Genomic DNA, 20041 nt, shown 5'->3' with positions numbered 1-20041 from the left:
TTTGTGATGTCTAAAGGAAAGTTTACATTAAATTTCGTTGCTTCATTTACATTCAGTGATTATCATGGAAAAAATAGTATAGTACAGAAGTTACTGATTCTAAATTTGCCTTGTCGTGTTTTTTAGAAAACAAAACAACGCATTACTCTATTATTTTATGTATTATAACGTTTTTATCAAAGAAGCCTGTATGAACCCACAATGCCCTTTCGAAAAATGTTATACCAGCCACTCGTATATGTACAAAAAAAGGAGTTCGAAGACGTAGACACGTTATTAAGACGGGACCAGAAGACACTCTATATTGATAAAAAATACATTGTAAGCTCTTTAAAACAAAGTGATTGTTGTTGTTTCAAGTTGATTGTCGTGCTGTGTCGTAAAGTATTGTTCGCAATTACAGCTTAACCCTTTACCTGATATGCGCCGATTTTTTGGTTCGCGACATGCGTAAACATTGTTGATCTTAAAGGGTTTCATGCCACCCGAGGGGCAAAGGCAATTGTCCAGCAACCAATTGCATAGACAAATCTGAATGCAAACCAGAATGCATGGACAAATCTATCATAAAGCCACAAATGACTGGGCAACTTTATATTCATTTTTCTGTAACGACAACTCGAGATTTAAGCTACTTTTTAGTTCAATTTCCTTCAGCACACATCACCAAGTGATTTAAACGGGATTCTTCTAATCAAAAACGCCCCAAATCCTACTAAAACTGCACGAAACGGACTCAAATTCCCCATATATGCATAGCACATGCACTTACCCAATCGTAAAATTGAGACTAGTGCACCAATGAGTGCTTTGTTACGTCATCTTTACATTGTGACGGAGGAGTAAAGGATGGGCATTACCAATAGAAGAAACTTCTTCTAGAAAAATACAGACATGCGGTCTTAAAATGCCGAATTACTCCTCTGAATTGAAAGCTAGGTAGAGGTCTGTACAAAAAATACACCACAGCAACACAAAAAAATATCTAATAACTAAAATACATTAATAAAGTGGATTTTTAATATTCCTCCCCTTCCTCTTCATCATTCTCATCAACTGAATCGGCACCAACCTCTTCGTAATCCTTCTCAAGAGCTGCCAAATCCTCACGAGCTTCAGAGAATTCACCTTCCTCCATTCCCTCCCCAACATACCTGTCGGATTTCATGTTGAGCAAATAGCAACAGCACAAGAACGTCATCAACTTACCAATGGACGAATGCTCGCTTGGCGTACATCAAGTCGAACTTGTGATCCAAACGAGCCCACGCCTCGGCGATGGCAGTGGTGTTGCTCAACATGCAAACAGCACGTTGCACTTTGGCCAAATCTCCACCAGGGACAACACTCGGAGGTTGGTAGTTGATTCCAACTTTAAACCCAGTCGGACACCAATCCACAAACTAAAATATATTTATTATTTAACCCAAATAACAAATGAAAACCAAGCATGTTGGAATGCAAAAAATACCTGAATTGTGCGTTTGGTTTTGATGTGGGCAATGGCTGCGTTCACATCTTTGGGCACAACATCGCCACGATACAACAAGCAGCAAGCCATGTATTTGCCGTGACGTGGATCACATTTTACCATCTGGTTGGCTGGCTCGAAGCAAGCGTTGGTAATCTCACCAACGGTAAATTGCTCGTGGTAAGCTTTTTCAGCCGAAATTACTGGGGCGTAAGTGACCAATGGGAAGTGAATACGTGGATATGGCACCAAGTTCGTTTGGAACTCGGTCAAATCAACGTTGAGAGACCCATCGAATCTCAACGAAGCTGTGATGGACGAGACAATTTGACTAATAAGACGGTTCAAGTTGGTGTAAGTTGGTCGCTCGATGTCGAGGTTTCGGCGACAGATGTCATAGATGGCCTCGTTGTCGACCATGAAAGCACAGTCGGAGTGCTCCAAAGTAGTGTGGGTTGTCAAGATCGAGTTGTAAGGCTCGACAACGGCAGTAGAAATCTAGAGGATAAAAGATGACGGATACAATTTTATGTGTCCTTAAGCCAGTTAGCATTCGTACCTGCGGAGCTGGGTAGACGGAAAACTCGAGCTTGGATTTCTTTCCGTAATCAACAGACAACCTCTCCATGAGAAGAGATGTGAACCCAGATCCAGTTCCTCCACCGAATGAGTGAAAGATGAGGAAACCTTGAAGACCGGTACATTGATCGGCGAGTTTTCGGTAAAGGGTTAAGCTGTAATTGCGAACAATACTTTACGACACAGCACGACAATCAACTTGAAACAACAACAATCACTTTGTTTTAAAGAGCTTACAATGTATTTTTTATCAATATAGAGTGTCTTCTGGTCCCGTCTTAATAACGTGTCTACGTCTTCGAACTCCTTTTTTTGTACATATACGAGTGGCTGGTATAACATTTTTCGAAAGGGCATTGTGGGTTCATACAGGCTTCTTTGATAAAAACGTTATAATACATAAAATAATAGAGTAATGCGTTGTTTTGTTTTCTAAAAAACACGACAAGGCAAATTTAGAATCAGTAACTTCTGTACTATACTATTTTTTCCATGATAATCACTGAATGTAAATGAAGCAACGAAATTTAATGTAAACTTTCCTTTAGACATCACAAAACAGCCCTTCTAAATCCCAGGATTTGTTTTTGTTCAATAAGGGTCACGGTAACGGAGCAAGAACGAAATTGCTTCATGCAAAGACCTGTGCAACGAAATGCCCAATTTTTTGTTCGTGTAACAAAATCTTTTTGTAGAAACAAATTTGACCCAGAAAGGGATTGAGGTTCGTTTCTATAGTGGGCCTGACGTGTTCTAAATTTATGACAAAATCAAGGAGAGAGGCGAACAATAACTGATTTCATTAATTTTTCAATATTTGTTGTGTAATACTCAGAGCCTAGTCACATTTATTGGGGATAAGCATTGTGAAGGTTTTGGGTCATGGTAAATGTATATTGCAAGACAGTCCATGCAAGTTGAAAATTTTAAACTTTTTACACAATTTTGGCATTTTTCCAATTCGTAATTCGGTGTGTATATACTTGGTACATATACAAAACATTCACTTGTAAAAAAATTGTTTTAATGCTTAACAGAAAAGAAAAGGCGTAGTGTCGTGTTACAAATCATGGCTTCTTCAGTTTCCTTCTCATAAATCCGGTGATCCACACATGGTATAAATACAAAATTCCGTATATCGCCATGCACTCAAAAGGGCACGGACGCTCTTTACCAACGCGCCAAGACCATCGTCATTTCGGCGAAATGGAGATTTGTTTTAAACCGAAATTATTTCACGCATGAGTGAACACGCCCTTAATCAACGTATTTACACAATATGTGCATTAACTCATTAAAGAAGATCTCCAATATTTCCAAAACAATATTTATACCTTTTTGGTGGCGATTTTTGAACACCTATGAAGCATATCGCAACAAAATGGTTTGACTGTGGGTGGTTTATCTGAACCGCAAGTGCTCGCTGTGTGTGCTTTGTGAGACTACACCCTACACGCTTGTTAGGATTCACACAGCGTGACCGCGGTCAAACCCTTTTCGTTGCGATGTACTTGTTCGTGTTCAGAAAGTCTCAATGATATTCTGATGAACTTTTTCCAAGCCTAAATCAATTTTTTTAAAAATGGCCTGGAACATGCTTAAAACTAGAATTGTATCGATCCACAATCCAAGCTGTAATTGCGAACAATACAGCTTAGGACACAGGTCAACAATCAATTCGAAACAACAACAATCAAAAAACATCTTAAAAGAGCTGTCTGAAAGATTGACTTGTCTAAAAGAAGTTTTACTCAGCTACAACAACAATCATTTTTTTTGAAGATTTCACAATAGGCTTTTTCAATACACAGTGCCTCTTGATACCGTCTTAAATAACATGTGTACAAGTCTTTGGACTCCCGGCCGAGTTCGTTTTTCATATAATGCGAGTGGTTTGAATAACATTTTGGAACAGGTCATTTGTGTGTGTTTATACAGGCTACTTCGATCAAAACATTGTGATACAAAAACCAACAGAGTGAGAACGGGATTAACTGAGTTTCTCATGGCGTGAAACGTTAGAGAACGATTTCCTCTGAAAGGAAATTGCGAGAGGACATGTGGCGTCGCAGCAATACGGCGAAACAATGCAACAGAAGCATGTCAAAACATGAAACATGTTGCTGCATGTGTCGTAATAATGTTCTGCAAAATGGACGACCGCGTCAATGTTCATTGCGGTTACAAACGACTTGATCAAGCGCATCTACACATAATTAAATCACTTGGACACAATTATCATGTTGTTCGCTATACATGACTGCATTAATTAAGGGGTTCAGGTTGTCCCGAAAAAGTAACAACTTACACCAGAAGTAGGAAACACTTGAGTTACGATATCATAAGCAAATATTTGATCTTACTAAATGTTTCCGAATGTATTCTCTCGTAGTTGATCGATCCCCAATCTCAGGCAACGTATTCCTTGCAGAATACATTTCAACTGAAAAGTAAATTTCAAACCCAAGTGCTTTAATTTTTTACAGAACAAGGGAACAAGGCACAAGGTTGGACGTCACGGTCAGCGGCCTCAGCAAAAGCGTTAGTACATGAAATCACTACATAAAGTTGAACATTCCATTTTGTTGAATACATGATGTGTTTTTTGAGGATAACATTGTGTTTATGAAAACACTGCAACACACATCACCGGAATAAACATGCAAGCTGCTGTCCTAATTTCCTTCAGTTACAGCCTTTGTACGTTTGTGTTGTGAAACATCAATCAATAATACAAACTACTTTACCGCCAAAAAGTGAGCTGACCAATCAGAGCGTGGAAGAGCTCCAAATCATATGCTACGATTATGACGTAATGCTCCGCGGTATATAAACGCGCTTCGGGAGTGACATCGTTTACTTCCAGTTGTTTCGAAGCTACGTAGATTGCCTTAGAACGCTGTTTGTTGCTCCGCGTCAAATCTTGGTTTGCTGTCAATTTTACATACTTTTTACCGACCAATTGAAGCATCAACCATCAAAAATGGTGAGTGTTTAGTATAAAGTTGTGTTTGGGTTTTACTATTTTGTGCATGCATAAAAGGATTAGGCGCCTGATGTCAACTTTCACGCCTTTATCATTGCCAATTTCGCTTCATATTGTTCTGTTAGATTAAGCTAGGTAGATTTTTGCGCAGAACTGAAATGATCAGCTAAGTTATTTGGTCGGAGAAGGTTTTAAATATGAAGGAAATGAACGAAAGAATGTCGAAACAGACACAAAGTTTATTTAACATAAAGTATATTTGTCGAACTTGGTGCGTTCTGAAACCATTCTATTACGACATGGCTCCGTTGTAAGCCCAGCGCTTTAAGCAGCCCAAATTAAAACAACAACAATTAACAGGTTTCTGCCACTTATCAGTGTCAGCAATTCAGTCGCTTGGCTTCCTTAGTTCGGCCTTCGGCATTTCGCGCTGCCTCGCAGGTCACTGGTGCGTGAAATTGTCGGGCTTCATACAGGAAACACTTTGAATCGGTCCCGCAGGGCAAGATTTCTTCTTGTTCCCGCGCATTTTTGGCTCCCAGTTAACGCCTTTTTCCGCTAAACCTCTGGCCTCTTCCTGCTTTTGCGTTTTCCTTTCATTGTAGTATAATTTTATTAAACAAACAACAAGTCAACACATCTGGCATGTTTGTGAAATCGCAATCGATCTGTCTATAAATTAAAGAAAAGCAGTAGATATTCCGTTTTGCACTATCAATGTTTGTGGGTTGCCACATCTTTTGACAAATAAACAATACTAAATCTAATTTATTTTAGCGTGAATGCATCTCTATCCATGTCGGCCAAGCCGGAGTGCAGATGGGTAACGCTTGTTGGGAGTTGTACTGCATCGAACATGGCATCCAGCCTGACGGTCAGATGCCCAGCGATAAAACCATCGGTGGCGGAGACGATTCGTTCAACACTTTTTTCAGCGAAACTGGAGCTGGGAAACATGTACCAAGAGCCGTGTTTGTCGATCTCGAGCCAACTGTGATTGGTAAGAAAATAATATTTGATATCAAACAAATTAATTTTAGTACGAAATAACTTCATATATTACCTTGTTCTGTGCTATGATTGCAGACGAAATTCGCACTGGAACCTACCGTCAACTCTTCCACCCTGAGCAACTGATCACAGGGAAGGAAGATGCTGCCAACAACTACGCTCGTGGTCATTACACAGTCGGTAAGTAGGACCCTTCTGCAACTGTGGTGTTTATGCAAAAACGAAACTCGAACACTCTTGCTTTTAACAGGCAAGGAGCAAATAGACCAGGTGGTCGATCGCATCCGAAAACTCGCCGATCAATGTACCGGTCTTCAAGGTTTCCTCATCTTTCACTCATTCGGTGGAGGAACTGGATCTGGGTTCACATCTCTTCTCATGGAGAGGTTGTCTGTTGATTACGGAAAGAAATCCAAGCTCGAGTTTTCCGTCTACCCAGCTCCGCAGGTACGAATGCTAACTGGCTTAAGGACACATAAAATTGTATCCGTCATCTTTTATCCTCTAGATTTCTACTGCCGTTGTCGAGCCTTACAACTCGATCTTGACAACCCACACTACTTTGGAGCACTCCGACTGTGCTTTCATGGTCGACAACGAGGCCATCTATGACATCTGTCGCCGAAACCTCGACATCGAGCGACCAACTTACACCAACTTGAACCGTCTTATTAGTCAAATTGTCTCGTCCATCACAGCTTCGTTGAGATTCGATGGGTCTCTCAACGTTGATTTGACCGAGTTCCAAACCAACTTGGTGCCATATCCACGTATTCACTTCCCATTGGTCACTTACGCCCCAGTAATTTCGGCTGAAAAAGCTTACCACGAGCAATTTACCGTTGGTGAGATTACCAACGCTTGCTTCGAGCCAGCCAACCAGATGGTAAAATGTGATCCACGTCACGGCAAATACATGGCTTGCTGCTTGTTGTATCGTGGCGATGTTGTGCCCAAAGATGTGAACGCAGCCATTGCCCACATCAAAACCAAACGCACAATTCAGGTATTTTTTGCATTCCAACATGCTTGGTTTTCATTTGTTATTTGGGTTAAATAATAAATATATTTTAGTTTGTGGATTGGTGTCCGACTGGGTTTAAAGTTGGAATCAACTACCAACCTCCGAGTGTTGTCCCTGGTGGAGATTTGGCCAAAGTGCAACGTGCTGTTTGCATGTTGAGCAACACCACTGCCATCGCCGAGGCGTGGGCTCGTTTGGATCACAAGTTCGACTTGATGTACGCCAAGCGAGCATTCGTCCATTGGTAAGTTGATGACGTTCTTGTGCTGTTGCTATTTGCTCAACATGAAATCCGACAGGTATGTTGGGGAGGGAATGGAGGAAGGTGAATTCTCTGAAGCTCGTGAGGATTTGGCAGCTCTTGAGAAGGATTACGAAGAGGTTGGTGCCGATTCAGTTGATGAGAATGATGAAGAGGAAGGGGAGGAATATTAAAAATCCACTTTATTAATGTATTTTAGTTATTTTAAACAAAGATATACCTCGATGGTCTTTCTGGTTTTTTTACATTATCTTTCCGTTGTATTCTCTAACAAAAGACTTTCTCACAGCTAACACTTTTTAACTCTAATAATATACTTTCGCAACAGGCGCCAATTTTTGTTGTGTTCTTCTGTATTTTTTGTAGCTGTCGTTTGCTCAACATGATGGATTATTCGGCATTTTATTTTATCATTGTGAATTACTACCATGTTAGAACCTGGAACGACTACTTTTGAATAACTTCCGTATCATACATTTTTTACGATAATGTTCGCGGAATGTAATTGAGGCACCGAAACAAAAGTAAGCTTTTCGTCAGACATCACAATATAAGGTTTGTAATGTTCAAATTGTCGCAATCATATCAACGAGAGAGTCGCACAAAAACTGATTTCATGAATTTTTCAACAAGTAAGCATTAATTGTTGTGTAATATTCCGAGCCAAGTCATATTTATCGGGGATTCGTTGGCTACAGTTTGGGCACAGTGTAACATAGAAAGGAAAAATGATTTGCACCTGGGAATAAACCATCGGAGCAACTAATATATAGTGGTTTGGGCAAATATATATTGCAATAAAGGCCATGGAAGAACAAAATTTAACTCTTTACATAATTTAGGTACTTTCCGGTTTAGTGCTTCAGAGTATACATACTTAGCACATATATAAAATATTCAATTAGAAATTTGTTTAAATGCTTAATAAAAAGAAAAGACGTAGTGTATTCCAAGTTATGGCTTCATCTTTTTTTGGACACGTTCACCGCGACCAAATTTTGCGGCATTCGATTTACCACGATGTTGCATGCATTTCATTTTGAAAAATTGCGCAACCTTTTTTGGAGGTGATGTCATAGATTGCAAACAACAATTAAGAATGGAAATAAACCATAGAAATATGGCATAACTGATAATGCGATCATTGACAACGTTACTTGAATACATATTGATGTCAATGCTTTTTTTTGAACCTCTGCATAAATTTCATTCAAATTGGAGTAAACCATTTGGCCGGTTCTGGAACACTGTTTCAAGTCAAATAACCACGTGGTTTTCTTGCTTCTTCCTCGCAAATCCGTAGTTCACAGTTGTTTGTAACGTTGTGGCAGGTTTTATTGTCCTGAAATGAAAACACACGTCATCATCATCCGTCTTCCAGCATCCTCCAGGGCACTCCGCTCCAACAACTTTCCCCTTTAGGCATCTCAACCTCCCAGCTTAGGAATCTTTTTCTCATCACCGTCGTAAGGTCACCGGGCTCGAACTCCGTATTTCCCCAAGCGTGACTCACAATCACCTCAGTCTTGTCGACGTCCTTGAACAACTCCGTGTCGCTTCTCTCTGAGAATGGCGCCGGCTAAAACCATAACACAAATCAAAAGCGTTTGAATATGTAAATTTTTTTGGATATGTTTGAATATTTCGCCGAAATGACGATGGTCTTGGCGCGTTGGTAAAGAGCGTCCGTGCCCTTTTGAGTGCATGGCGATATACGGAATTTTGTATTTATACCATGTGTGGATCACCGGATTTATGAGAAGGAAACTGAAGAAGCCATGATTTGTAACACGACACTACGCCTTTTCTTTTCTGTTAAGCATTAAAACAATTTTTTTACAAGTGAATGTTTTGTATATGTACCAAGTATATACACACCGAATTACGAATTGGAAAAATGCCAAAATTGTGTAAAAAGTTTAAAATTTTCAACTTGCATGGACTGTCTTGCAATATACATTTACCATGACCCAAAACCTTCACAATGCTTATCCCCAATAAATGTGACTAGGCTCTGAGTATTACACAACAAATATTGAAAAATTAATGAAATCAGTTATTGTTCGCCTCTCTCCTTGATTTTGTCATAAATTTAGAACACGTCAGGCCCACTATAGAAACGAACCTCAATCCCTTTCTGGGTCAAATTTGTTTCTACAAAAAGATTTTGTTACACGAACAAAAAATTGGGCATTTCGTTGCACAGGTCTTTGCATGAAGCAATTTCGTTCTTGCTCCGTTACCGTGACCCTTATTGAACAAAAACAAATCCTGGGATTTAGAAGGGCTGTTTTGTGATGTCTAAAGGAAAGTTTACATTAAATTTCGTTGCTTCATTTACATTCAGTGATTATCATGGAAAAAATAGTATAGTACAGAAGTTACTGATTCTAAATTTGCCTTGTCGTGTTTTTTAGAAAACAAAACAACGCATTACTCTATTATTTTATGTATTATAACGTTTTTATCAAAGAAGCCTGTATGAACCCACAATGCCCTTTCGAAAAATGTTATACCAGCCACTCGTATATGTACAAAAAAAGGAGTTCGAAGACGTAGACACGTTATTAAGACGGGACCAGAAGACACTCTATATTGATAAAAAATACATTGTAAGCTCTTTAAAACAAAGTGATTGTTGTTGTTTCAAGTTGATTGTCGTGCTGTGTCGTAAAGTATTGTTCGCAATTACAGCTTAACCCTTTACCTGATATGCGCCGATTTTTTGGTTCGCGACATGCGTAAACATTGTTGATCTTAAAGGGTTTCATGCCACCCGAGGGGCAAAGGCAATTGTCCAGCAACCAATTGCATAGACAAATCTGAATGCAAACCAGAATGCATGGACAAATCTATCATAAAGCCACAAATGACTGGGCAACTTTATATTCATTTTTCTGTAACGACAACTCGAGATTTAAGCTACTTTTTAGTTCAATTTCCTTCAGCACACATCACCAAGTGATTTAAACGGGATTCTTCTAATCAAAAACGCCCCAAATCCTACTAAAACTGCACGAAACGGACTCAAATTCCCCATATATGCATAGCACATGCACTTACCCAATCGTAAAATTGAGACTAGTGCACCAATGAGTGCTTTGTTACGTCATCTTTACATTGTGACGGAGGAGTAAAGGATGGGCATTACCAATAGAAGAAACTTCTTCTAGAAAAATACAGACATGCGGTCTTAAAATGCCGAATTACTCCTCTGAATTGAAAGCTAGGTAGAGGTCTGTACAAAAAATACACCACAGCAACACAAAAAAATATCTTGTTGAGAAAGTTTATTGTGCAAGGAAAAAGGAAGTTAGCTGTGAGAATGTTGAAAGAGAATGTAATAAAACCAGAAAAGAACCGAGGTGTATCTTTGTTTTAAACGACTAAAATACATTAATAAAGTGGATTTTTTAATATTCGTCCTCTTCCTCTTCAACATCGTCATCAATTGAATCGGCACCAACTTCTTCGTAATCCTTCTCAAGAGCTGCCAAATCTTCACGAGCTTCAGAGAATTCACCTTCTTCCATTCCCTCGCCAACATACCTGTCGGATTTCATATTGAGCAAATAACAACAACACAAGAACGTCATTTACTTACCAATGGACGAATGCTCGCTTGGCGTACATCAAGTCGAACTTGTGATCCAAACGAGCCCACGCCTCGGCGATGGCAGTGGTGTTGCTCAACATGCAAACAGCACGTTGTACTTTGGCCAAATCTCCACCAGGGACAGCAGTAGGAGGCTGGTAGTTGATTCCAACTTTGAATCCAGTCGGACACCAATCCACAAACTAAAATATATTTGTTACTTAACCCAATAATACAAACGACAACCAAGAAGGTTGAAATGCAAAAATTACCTGAATTGTGCGTTTGGTTTTGATGTGGGCAATGGCTGCGTTCACGTCTTTGGGCACAACATCGCCACGATACAACAAGCAGCAAGCCATGTATTTGCCGTGGCGTGGATCACATTTTACCATCTGGTTGGCTGGCTCGAAGCAAGAGTTGGTAATCTCACCAACGGTAAGTTGCTCGTGGTAAGCTTTTTCAGCCGAAATTACTGGGGCGTAAGTGACCAATGGGAAGTGAATACGTGGATATGGCACCAAGTTGGTTTGGAACTCGGTCAAATCAACATTGAGGGACCCATCGAATCTCAACGAAGCTGTGATGGACGAAACAATTTGGCTGATGAGACGGTTCAAGTTGGTGTAAGTTGGTCGCTCGATGTCAAGGTTTCGGCGACAGATATCATAGATGGCCTCGTTGTCGACCATGAAAGCACAGTCGGAGTGCTCCAGAGTAGTGTGGGTTGTCAAGATCGAGTTGTAAGGCTCGACAACAGCAGTAGAAATCTAGAGGATAAAAGCTGACGGATACAATTTTCTGTGTCCTTGTCCAGTTTGCATTCGTACCTGCGGAGCTGGGTAGACGGAAAACTCGAGCTTGGATTTCTTTCCGTAATCAACAGACAACCTCTCCATGAGAAGAGATGTGAACCCAGATCCAGTTCCTCCACCGAATGAGTGAAAAATGAGGAACCCTTGGAGACCGGTACATTGATCGGCGAGCTTACGGATGCGATCGACCACCTGGTCGATGAGCTCCTTGCCTATAAAAAGCAAGAGTGTTGGAGTTTTGTTCTTGCATAAACACCACAGCATGCAGAAGGGTCTTTATACTTACCGACTGTGTAATGACCACGAGCGTAGTTGTTAGCAGCATCTTCCTTCCCTGTGATCAGTTGCTCAGGGTGGAAGAGTTGACGGTAGGTTCCAGTTCTAATTTCGTCTGCAATCATAGCCCAGCATATGGTTAACGTGAAGTTATTTCGTACAAATATTAATTAGTTGGCTATTGAATAAAAAAACAAATTACCAATAACAGTTGGCTCAAGATCGACAAAGACGGCTCTTGGTACATGCTTTCCAGCTCCAGTTTCGCTGAAGAAAGTGTTGAACGAATCGTCTCCGCCACCGATGGTTTTATCACTCGGCATCTGACCGTCAGGCTGGATGCCATGTTCGAGGCAGTACAACTCCCAACAAGCGTTACCCATCTGCACTCCGGCTTGGCCGACATGGATAGAGATGCATTCACGCTAAAATATATTATATTTATTATGGTTTATTTGTGAAAAGATGTGGCAACCCACAAACATTGATAGTGTAAAACGGAATATCTGCGTTTTACTTTGATTTATAAAAGTAGTATAAAATTATACCACAATGAAAGGAAAACGCAAAAGCAATAAGAGACCAAAGGCGTAAAAGAGCGTTAACTGGGAGCCGAAAATGCGCGGGAACAAAACGAAATCTTTCCCGGACGGAGCGTTTCAAAGTGTTTCCTGTATGAAGCTCTACAATTTCACGCACCAGTGACCTGCAAGGCAGCGCAAAACGCCGAAGGCCGAACGACGTAAAACAAGAAAAGCTGGGCTTACAGCGGAGCCCTGTCGTAATGGAATGGTTTCAGAACGCACAAGGTTCGACAAATAAACTTTACATTAAATAAACTTTGTGTCTGTTTCGACGTTATTTCGTTCATTTCCTTCATATTTAAAACCTTCTCCGACCAAATAACTTAGCTGATCATTTCTGTTCTGCGCAAAAATCTACCAAGCTTAATCTAACAGAACAATGTGAAGCGAAATAGAATTGGCAACGATAAAGGCGTAAAAGTTGACATCAGGCGCCTAATTCTTTTATGCGTACACAAAATAGTAAAACGCAAACACAACTTTATACTAAACACTCACCATTTTTGATGATTGATGATTTGATCGGTCGTTGAAAAGTAGGTAAAGTTGACAGCAAGGCAAGACTTGACGCGAAGCAACAAACAGCGTTCTAAGGCAATCTACGTAGCTTTGAAACAACTGGAAGTAAACGCTGCCACTCCCGAAGCGCGTTTATATACCGCGGAGCATTACGTCACAATCGGAGCATTTCATCTGACGCTCTTCCACGCTCTGATTGGTCCGCTCGCTTTTGGCGGTAAAGGTTTATATTATTGATATTTCACGACACAAACGTACAAAGGCTGGAACTGCAGGAAATTAGGACAGCAGCTTGCATGTTAATCCCGGTGATATATCTTTGTTTGCAATGTTTTTATGAACACAATGCTATCCTCAACAAACACATCCATGTATTCAACAAAATGGAACGTTCAACTTTATTGCGCAATATCTTCGTCTAGGCCATAAAGTGAAAAAAGCAAAAAAAAATTCATGTACTAACGCTTTTACAGAGGCTGCTGACCGTGAAGCCAAACCCTGTGCCTTGCTCCCTTGTTCTGTAAAAAATTAAAGCACTTGAGTTTGACATTCACTTCTCAGTTAAAATGTATTCTTCGTACGAAGGTTGTAACTGCAGGAAATTAGGACAGCAACTTGCATGTTATCCCGGTGATGTATCTTTGGTTGCTATGTTTTTATGAACACAATGTTATCCTCAACAAACACATCATGTATTCAAGAAAATGGAAAAACATTATTACGACAGATGCAGTGCCATTTTTTTATGTTATAACATGCTTTTTTTATCACAATGTTTTGATCGAAGTAGCCTGTATAAACACACACAAATGACCTGGTCCAAAATGTTATTCAAACCACTCGTATATACTGAAAAACGAACCCGGCCGGGAGTCCAAATACTTGTACACATGTTATTTAAGACGGGACCAGGAGGCACTTTATATTGAAAAAGCCTATTGTGAAATCTTTAAAAGAAAATGATTGTTGTCTTGCGTCCTAAACTGTGTTGTTCGCAATTACAGCTTAACCCTTTACCTGACATGTGACGGTTTTATCGCTTTGCCACATGCGTGAACAAAAAGGACTGCACCGATCTTGACTGGCATGGAAAATGTGGATCGATTCAATTCTAGTTTTAAGCATGTTCCAGACCATATATATTTTTAGATTAATGTAGGCTAAGAAAAAGTTCATCAGAATATCATAGCGTTTTTCTGAACACGTATAAAGTACATCGCAACGAAAGGGGTTTGACCGCGGTCACGCTGTGTGAATCCCAACAAGCGTGTAGGGTGTAGTTCCACAAAGCACACACAGCGAGCACTTGCGGTTCAGATAAACCACCCACAGTCAAACCATTTTGTTGCGATATGCTTCATAGGTGTTCAAAAATCGCCACCAAAATGTACAAATATTGTTTTTGAAATATTGGAGATCTTCTTTAATGAGTTAATGCACATTTTGTGTAAATACGCTGATTAAGGACATGTTTACTCATGCGTGAAATAATTTCGGTTTAAAACAAATTTCCATTTCACAGAAATGACGATGGTCTTGGCGCCTGTAAAGATCGTCCGTGCCCTTTTTGGTGTATCGCGATATACGGAATTTTGTATTTATATGATGTGTGGGTCACCGGTTTTATGAGAAGGAAACTGAAGAAGCCATGATTTGTAACACGGCACTACGCCTTTTCTTTTCTGTTAAGCAATGAAACAATTTTTTTTATAATTGAATGTTTTGTATATGTCCAAGTTTATATACACCGAATAACGAATTGGAAAAATGCCAAAATTGTTTAAAAAGTTTACAATTTTTAACTTGCATGGACTTTCTTGCAATATACGTTCACCATGACCCAAAACCTTCATAATGTTACTTGACTACAGCAAACTCATCCCCAATAAATATAACTAGGTCCTGCTAGAGTATTACACAACAATTATCGTTCATTGGTTGAAAAATTGACGAAATCAGTTTTCGTTCGACTCTCTCGTTGATTTTGTCATAAATTTAGGACACCACGTCAGGCCCACTAGAAACGAACCCCAATCCACTTTTCTGGGCCAAATTTGATTCTATGCATGTAAAAAAACGTGTCTCCCAGTTGTGATGTTTAAACCCTTATCCTTAATTGGCCACTACTGTTCAGTGTTAGTTTTGTTACGGGGTATTCCGAATAATACACATACATAGATTGGAAAACAAACAAAACAATTGTTGCAATCAAAGCTTTTTGAGTAGTTGTTAACATGAAACTACAGAAAAATTTTGTTAAACGAACAAGAAATTGGGCATTTCGTTGCACAGGACTTCGCATGAAGCAGTTTCGTTCTTGCTACGTTACCGTGACCCTAATTTGAACAAAAACAAATCCTGGGATTTATAAGGGCTGTTTCGTGATGTCTAAAGGAAAGTTTACATTAAATTTCGTTGCTTCATTTACATTTAGTGATTATCATGGAAAAAATTGTTTAGTACGGAAGTTGCTGATTCAAAATTTGCCTTGTCGTGTTTTTCTCGTTGTCACATTTAGAAAACTAAACGACGCATTACTCTGTTATTTAATGTATGATAACGTTTTTATCAAAGAAGCCTGTATGAACCAACAATGCCCGGGTCCAAAATGTTATTCAAACCACTCGTAGGCCTATATGTACAAAAAAGGAGTTCGAAGACTTAGACACGATATTTAGGACTGGACCAGAAGGCACTCTATATTGATAAAAAAAACATTGTAAACTCTTTAAAAGAAAGTGATTGTTGTTGTTTCAAATTGATTGTCGTGCTGTGTCGTAAACTATTGTTCGCAATTACAGCTTGTTGCGTAGATTGTCGTTCTGTGTGTTCGTTACAAGCTTAACCCATTACCCGATATGTGCCGATATTTTTGCTTCGCGACATGCGTAAACATTGTTTATCTTAAAGGGTTTCATGCAACCAGAGGGGGAAAAGGCAATTGTCCAGCAACCAATTGCATAGACAAATCTGAATGCAAAACAGAATACATAGACAAATCTTACCATACAGCTACAAATGACTGGGCAACTCAAAATTCATTTTTCTACAATAACAACTCAAGGTTTAAGCTACTTTTTGGCTCAATTTCCTTCAGCAGACATCACCAAGTGATTTAAACGGGATTCTGATTTAAAACGCCCCAAACCACACTAAAACTGCACGAAATGGACTCAAATTCGTCCTATATGCATAGCACATGCACTTACCCAATCGTAAAATTGAGACTAGTGCACCACGGAGTGCTTTGTTACGTCATATTTATATTTTGACGGAGGACTAAAGAATGGGCATTACTTAACGAAGAAACTTCTTCCAAAAAAATACAGACATGCGGTCTCAAAATGACAACATACTAATCTGAATTGAAAGCTAGGTAGAGGTCTGTACAAAAAATACCCCACAGCAACACAAAAAATATAGCTTGTTGAGAAAGTTTATTGTGCAAGGGAAAACGAAGTCAGCTGTGAGAATGTTGAAAGAGAATGTCATAAAACCAGAAGAGAACCGAGGTGTATCTTTGTTTTAAATGACTAAAATACAATAATGAAGTGGATTTTTAATATTCCTCGTCTTCCTCTTCAATTTCGTCATCAACTGAATCGGCACCAACTTCTTCGTAATCCTTCTCAAGAGCTGCCAAATCCTCACGAGCTTCAGAGAATTCACCTTCTTCCATTCCCTCCCCAACATACCTGTCGGATTTCATGTTGAGCAAATAGCAACAACACAAGAACGTCATTTACTTACCAATGGACGAATGCTCGCTTGGCGTACATCAAGTCGAACTTGTGATCCAAACGAGCCCACGCCTCGGCGATAGCAGTGGTGTTGCTCAACATGCAAACAGCACGTTGCACTTTGGCCAAATCTCCACCAGGAACAACAGTAGGAGGCTGGTAGTTGACTCCAACTTTGAATCCAGTCGGACACCAATCCACAAACTAAAACATATTTGTTACTTAACCCATCAAAACAAACGACAACCAAGAAGGTTGAAATGCAAAAATTACCTGAATTGTGCGTTTGGTTTTGATGTGGGCAATGGCTGCGTTCACGTCTTTGGGCACAACATCGCCACGATACAACAAGCAGCAAGCCATGTATTTGCCGTGGCGTGGATCACATTTTACCATCTGGTTGGCTGGCTCGAAGCAAGAGTTGGTAATCTCACCAACGGTAAGCTGCTCGTGGTAAGCTTTTTCAGCCGAAATTACTGGGGCGTAAGTGACCAATGGGAAGTGAATACGTGGATATGGCACCAAGTTGGTTTGGAACTCGGTCAAATCAACGTTGAGAGCTCCATCGAATCTCAACGAAGCTGTGATGGACGAAACAATTTGGCCGATGAGACGGTTTAAGTTGGTGTAAGTTGGTCGCTCGATGTCAAGGTTTCGGCGACAGATATCATAGATGGCCTCGTTGTCGACCATGAAAGCACAGTCGGAATGCTCCAGAGTAGTGTGGGTTGTCAAGATCGAGTTGTAAGGCTCGACAACAGCAGTAGAAATCTAGAGGATAAAAGCTGACGGATACAATTTTCTGTGTCCTTGTCCAGTTTGCATTCGTACCTGCGGAGCTGGGTAGACGGAAAACTCGAGCTTGGATTTCTTTCCGTAATCAACAGACAACCTCTCCATGAGAAGAGATGTGAACCCAGATCCAGTTCCTCCACCGAATGAGTGGAAGATGAGGAACCCTTGAAGACCGGTACATTGATCGGCGAGTTTTCGCATGCGGTCCATCACCTGGTCTATGAGCTCCTTGCCTATTAAAAGCAAGAGTGTTCGAGTTTTGTTCTTGCATAAAAACCACAGCATGCAGAAGGGTCTTTACACTTACCGACTGTGTAATGACCACGAGCGTAGTTGTTGGCAGCATCTTCCTTTCCTGTGATCAGTTGCTCGGGGTGGAAGAGTTGACGGTAGGTTCCAGTTCTAATTTCGTCTGCAATCGTAGCACAGCATATGGTTAACATGAAGTTATTTCGTACTGAAATTAACTTGTTAAATATCAAATATTATTCTCTTACCAATCACAGTTGGCTCAAGATCGACAAAGACGGCTCTTGGCACATGTTTTCCAGCTCCAGTTTCGCTGAAGAAAGTGTTGAACGAATCGTCTCCGCCACCGATGGTTTTATCACTCGGCATCTGACCGTCAGGCTGTATGCCATGTTCGAGACAGTACAACTCCCAACAGGCGTTACCCATCTGCACTCCGGCTTGGCCGACATGGATAGAGATGCATTCACGCTAAAATAAATTAGATTTATTATGGTTTATTTGTGAAAAGATGTGACAACCCACAAACATTGATAGTGCAAAACGGAATATCTGCGTTTTACTTTGATTTGTAAAAGTATTATAAAATTATACCACAATGAAAGGAAAACGCAAAAGCAATTAGAGGCCGAATGCCTAGCGTAAAAGGGCGTTAACTGGGAGCCGAAAATGCGCGCGAACAAAAAGAAATCTCTCCCGGACGGACCGTTTCAAAGTGTTTCCTGTATTTCACGCACCAGTGACCTGCAAGGCACAATTTCACGCACCAGTGACCTGCAAGGCAGCGCGAAACGCCGAAGGCCGAACAACGCAAAACAAGAAGAGTTGAACTTACAGCGGAGCCTTGTCGTAATGGAATGGTTTCAGAACGCACCAAGTTCGACAAATAAACTTTACATTAAATAAACTTTGTGTCTGTTTCGACGTTATTTCGTACATTTCCTTCATATTTAAAACCTTCTCCGACCAAATAACTTAGCTGATCATTTCTGTTCTGCGCAAAAATCTACCAAGCTCAATCTAACAGAACAATGTGAAGCGAAATAGAATTGGCAACGACAAAGGCGTAAAAGTTGACATCAGGCGCCTAATCCTTTTATGCGTACACAAAATAGTAAAACGCAAACACAACTTTATACCAAACACTCACCATTTTTGATGATTGATGATTTGATCGGTCGTTGAAAAGTAGGTAAATTTGACAGCAAGGCACCGACTAGACGCAAAGCAACAAACAGCGTTCTAAGGCAATCTACGTAGCTTCGAAACAACTGGAAGTAAACGCTGCCACTCCCGAAGCGCGTTTATATACCGCGGAGCATTACGTCACAATCGGAGCATTTGATCTGACGCTCTTCCACGCTCTGATTGGTCCGCTCACTTTTTGGCGGTAAAGGTTTATATTATTGATGTTTCACGACATAAACGTACAAAGGCTGGAACTGCAGGAAATTAGGACAACAGCTTGCATGTTTATTCCGGTGATATATCTTTGGTTGCAATGTTTTTATGAACACAATGTTATCCTCAACAAACACATCCATGTATTCAAGAAAATGGAAAAACATTATTACGACAGATGCAGTGCAATTTTTTTTGTTATAACATGCTTATTTTATCACAATGTTTTGATCGAAGTAGCCTGTATAAACACATACAAATGACCTGGTCCAAAATGTTATTCAAACCACTCGTATTTACTGAAAAACGAACCCGGCCGGGAGTCCAAAGACTTGTACACATGTTATTTAAGACGGGACCAGGAGGCACTTTATATTGAAAAAGCCTATTGTGAAATCTTTAAAAGAAAGTGATTGTTGATGTTTCGAATTGATTGTTGTCCTGCGTCCTAAACTGTGTTGTTCGTAATTACAGCTTAACCCTTTACCTGACATGCGCAGGTTTTATCGCTTTGCCACATGCGTGAACAAAAACGACTGTATGATCTTGACTGGCATGGAAAATGTGGATCGATTCAATTCTAGTTTTAAGCATATTCCTGGCCATATATATATTTTAAACTGATGTAGGCTTAGAAAATGTACACCAGAATATCATAGCGTTTTTCTGAACACGTATAAAGTACATCGCAACAAAAAGGGTTTGACCGCGGTCACGCTGTGTGAATCCCAACA

At 40.1% G+C, this 20041-nt stretch overlaps 4 protein-coding genes across 4 annotated transcripts; 1 reads left to right on the top strand and 3 right to left on the bottom strand.

Annotated features, from left to right (window-relative positions):
• Nucleotides 1–1016: 1016 nt before the first annotated feature.
• Nucleotides 1017–2186, bottom strand: LOC145901492 (tubulin alpha-1B chain-like). The gene is made up of 4 exons (XM_082989189.1): nt 2031–2186; nt 1472–1969; nt 1210–1403; nt 1017–1154 (listed from the first exon to the last, which is right to left on the bottom strand). The coding sequence occupies exons 1-4, from the start codon at nt 2097–2099 to the stop codon at nt 1019–1021; spliced, it is 897 nt and encodes a 298-aa protein (XP_082845315.1). The 5' UTR covers nt 2100–2186; the 3' UTR covers nt 1017–1018.
• Nucleotides 2187–4937: 2751 nt separating this feature from the next.
• Nucleotides 4938–7675, top strand: LOC145901467 (tubulin alpha-1C chain). Its single transcript, XM_082989164.1, has 7 exons — nt 4938–5036; nt 5814–6036; nt 6123–6227; nt 6298–6494; nt 6556–7053; nt 7122–7315; nt 7371–7675. Exons 1-7 carry the CDS (start codon nt 5034–5036, stop codon nt 7504–7506), a joined length of 1356 nt encoding a protein of 451 aa, XP_082845290.1. The 5' UTR covers nt 4938–5033; the 3' UTR covers nt 7507–7675.
• Nucleotides 7676–10608: 2933 nt separating this feature from the next.
• LOC145901468 (tubulin alpha-1C chain) lies at nt 10609–13258 on the bottom strand. The gene is made up of 7 exons (XM_082989165.1): nt 13102–13258; nt 12222–12444; nt 12030–12134; nt 11759–11955; nt 11201–11698; nt 10938–11131; nt 10609–10882 (listed from the first exon to the last, which is right to left on the bottom strand). The coding sequence occupies exons 1-7, from the start codon at nt 13102–13104 to the stop codon at nt 10747–10749; spliced, it is 1356 nt and encodes a 451-aa protein (XP_082845291.1). The 5' UTR covers nt 13105–13258; the 3' UTR covers nt 10609–10746.
• Nucleotides 13259–16548: 3290 nt separating this feature from the next.
• Nucleotides 16549–19206, bottom strand: LOC145901469 (tubulin alpha-1A chain-like). Its single transcript, XM_082989166.1, has 7 exons — nt 19057–19206; nt 18155–18377; nt 17965–18069; nt 17694–17890; nt 17136–17633; nt 16873–17066; nt 16549–16817 (listed from the first exon to the last, which is right to left on the bottom strand). The coding sequence occupies exons 1-7, from the start codon at nt 19057–19059 to the stop codon at nt 16682–16684; spliced, it is 1356 nt and encodes a 451-aa protein (XP_082845292.1). The 5' UTR covers nt 19060–19206; the 3' UTR covers nt 16549–16681.
• Nucleotides 19207–20041: the final 835 nt, after the last annotated feature.

The sequence above is a fragment of the Ascidia mentula genome, chromosome 5 (assembly GCF_947561715.1).
Source record: "Ascidia mentula chromosome 5, kaAscMent1.1, whole genome shotgun sequence".
Taxonomy (NCBI): domain Eukaryota; kingdom Metazoa; phylum Chordata; class Ascidiacea; order Phlebobranchia; family Ascidiidae; genus Ascidia; species Ascidia mentula.
This window is presented reverse-complemented; position numbering and strand designations above follow the sequence as displayed.

What these genes read in the sequence shown, in the direction of transcription:
- LOC145901468 (XM_082989165.1), bottom strand. An exon ending in CCGTCTACCCAGCTCCGCAG is followed by an intron (nt 11,699 to 11,758) that starts GTACGAATGCAA and finishes TTTATCCTCTAG; the next exon opens with ATTTCTACTGCTGTTGTCGA. An exon ending in AAACCAAACGCACAATTCAG is followed by an intron (nt 11,132 to 11,200) that starts GTAATTTTTGCA and finishes AATATATTTTAG; the next exon opens with TTTGTGGATTGGTGTCCGAC.
- LOC145901492 (XM_082989189.1), bottom strand. Translation starts at nt 2,099, where the DNA reads ATGGAGAGGTTGTCTGTTGATTACGGAAAGAAATCCAAGCTCGAGTTT. An exon ending in CCGTCTACCCAGCTCCGCAG is followed by an intron (nt 1,970 to 2,030) that starts GTACGAATGCTA and finishes TTTATCCTCTAG; the next exon opens with ATTTCTACTGCCGTTGTCGA. An exon ending in AAACCAAACGCACAATTCAG is followed by an intron (nt 1,404 to 1,471) that starts GTATTTTTTGCA and finishes AATATATTTTAG; the next exon opens with TTTGTGGATTGGTGTCCGAC.
- LOC145901469 (XM_082989166.1), bottom strand. An exon ending in CCGTCTACCCAGCTCCGCAG is followed by an intron (nt 17,634 to 17,693) that starts GTACGAATGCAA and finishes TTTATCCTCTAG; the next exon opens with ATTTCTACTGCTGTTGTCGA. An exon ending in AAACCAAACGCACAATTCAG is followed by an intron (nt 17,067 to 17,135) that starts GTAATTTTTGCA and finishes AATATGTTTTAG; the next exon opens with TTTGTGGATTGGTGTCCGAC.
- LOC145901467 (XM_082989164.1), top strand. An exon ending in TCTCGAGCCAACTGTGATTG is followed by an intron (nt 6,037 to 6,122) that starts GTAAGAAAATAA and finishes CTATGATTGCAG; the next exon opens with ACGAAATTCGCACTGGAACC. An exon ending in TCGTGGTCATTACACAGTCG is followed by an intron (nt 6,228 to 6,297) that starts GTAAGTAGGACC and finishes TGCTTTTAACAG; the next exon opens with GCAAGGAGCAAATAGACCAG.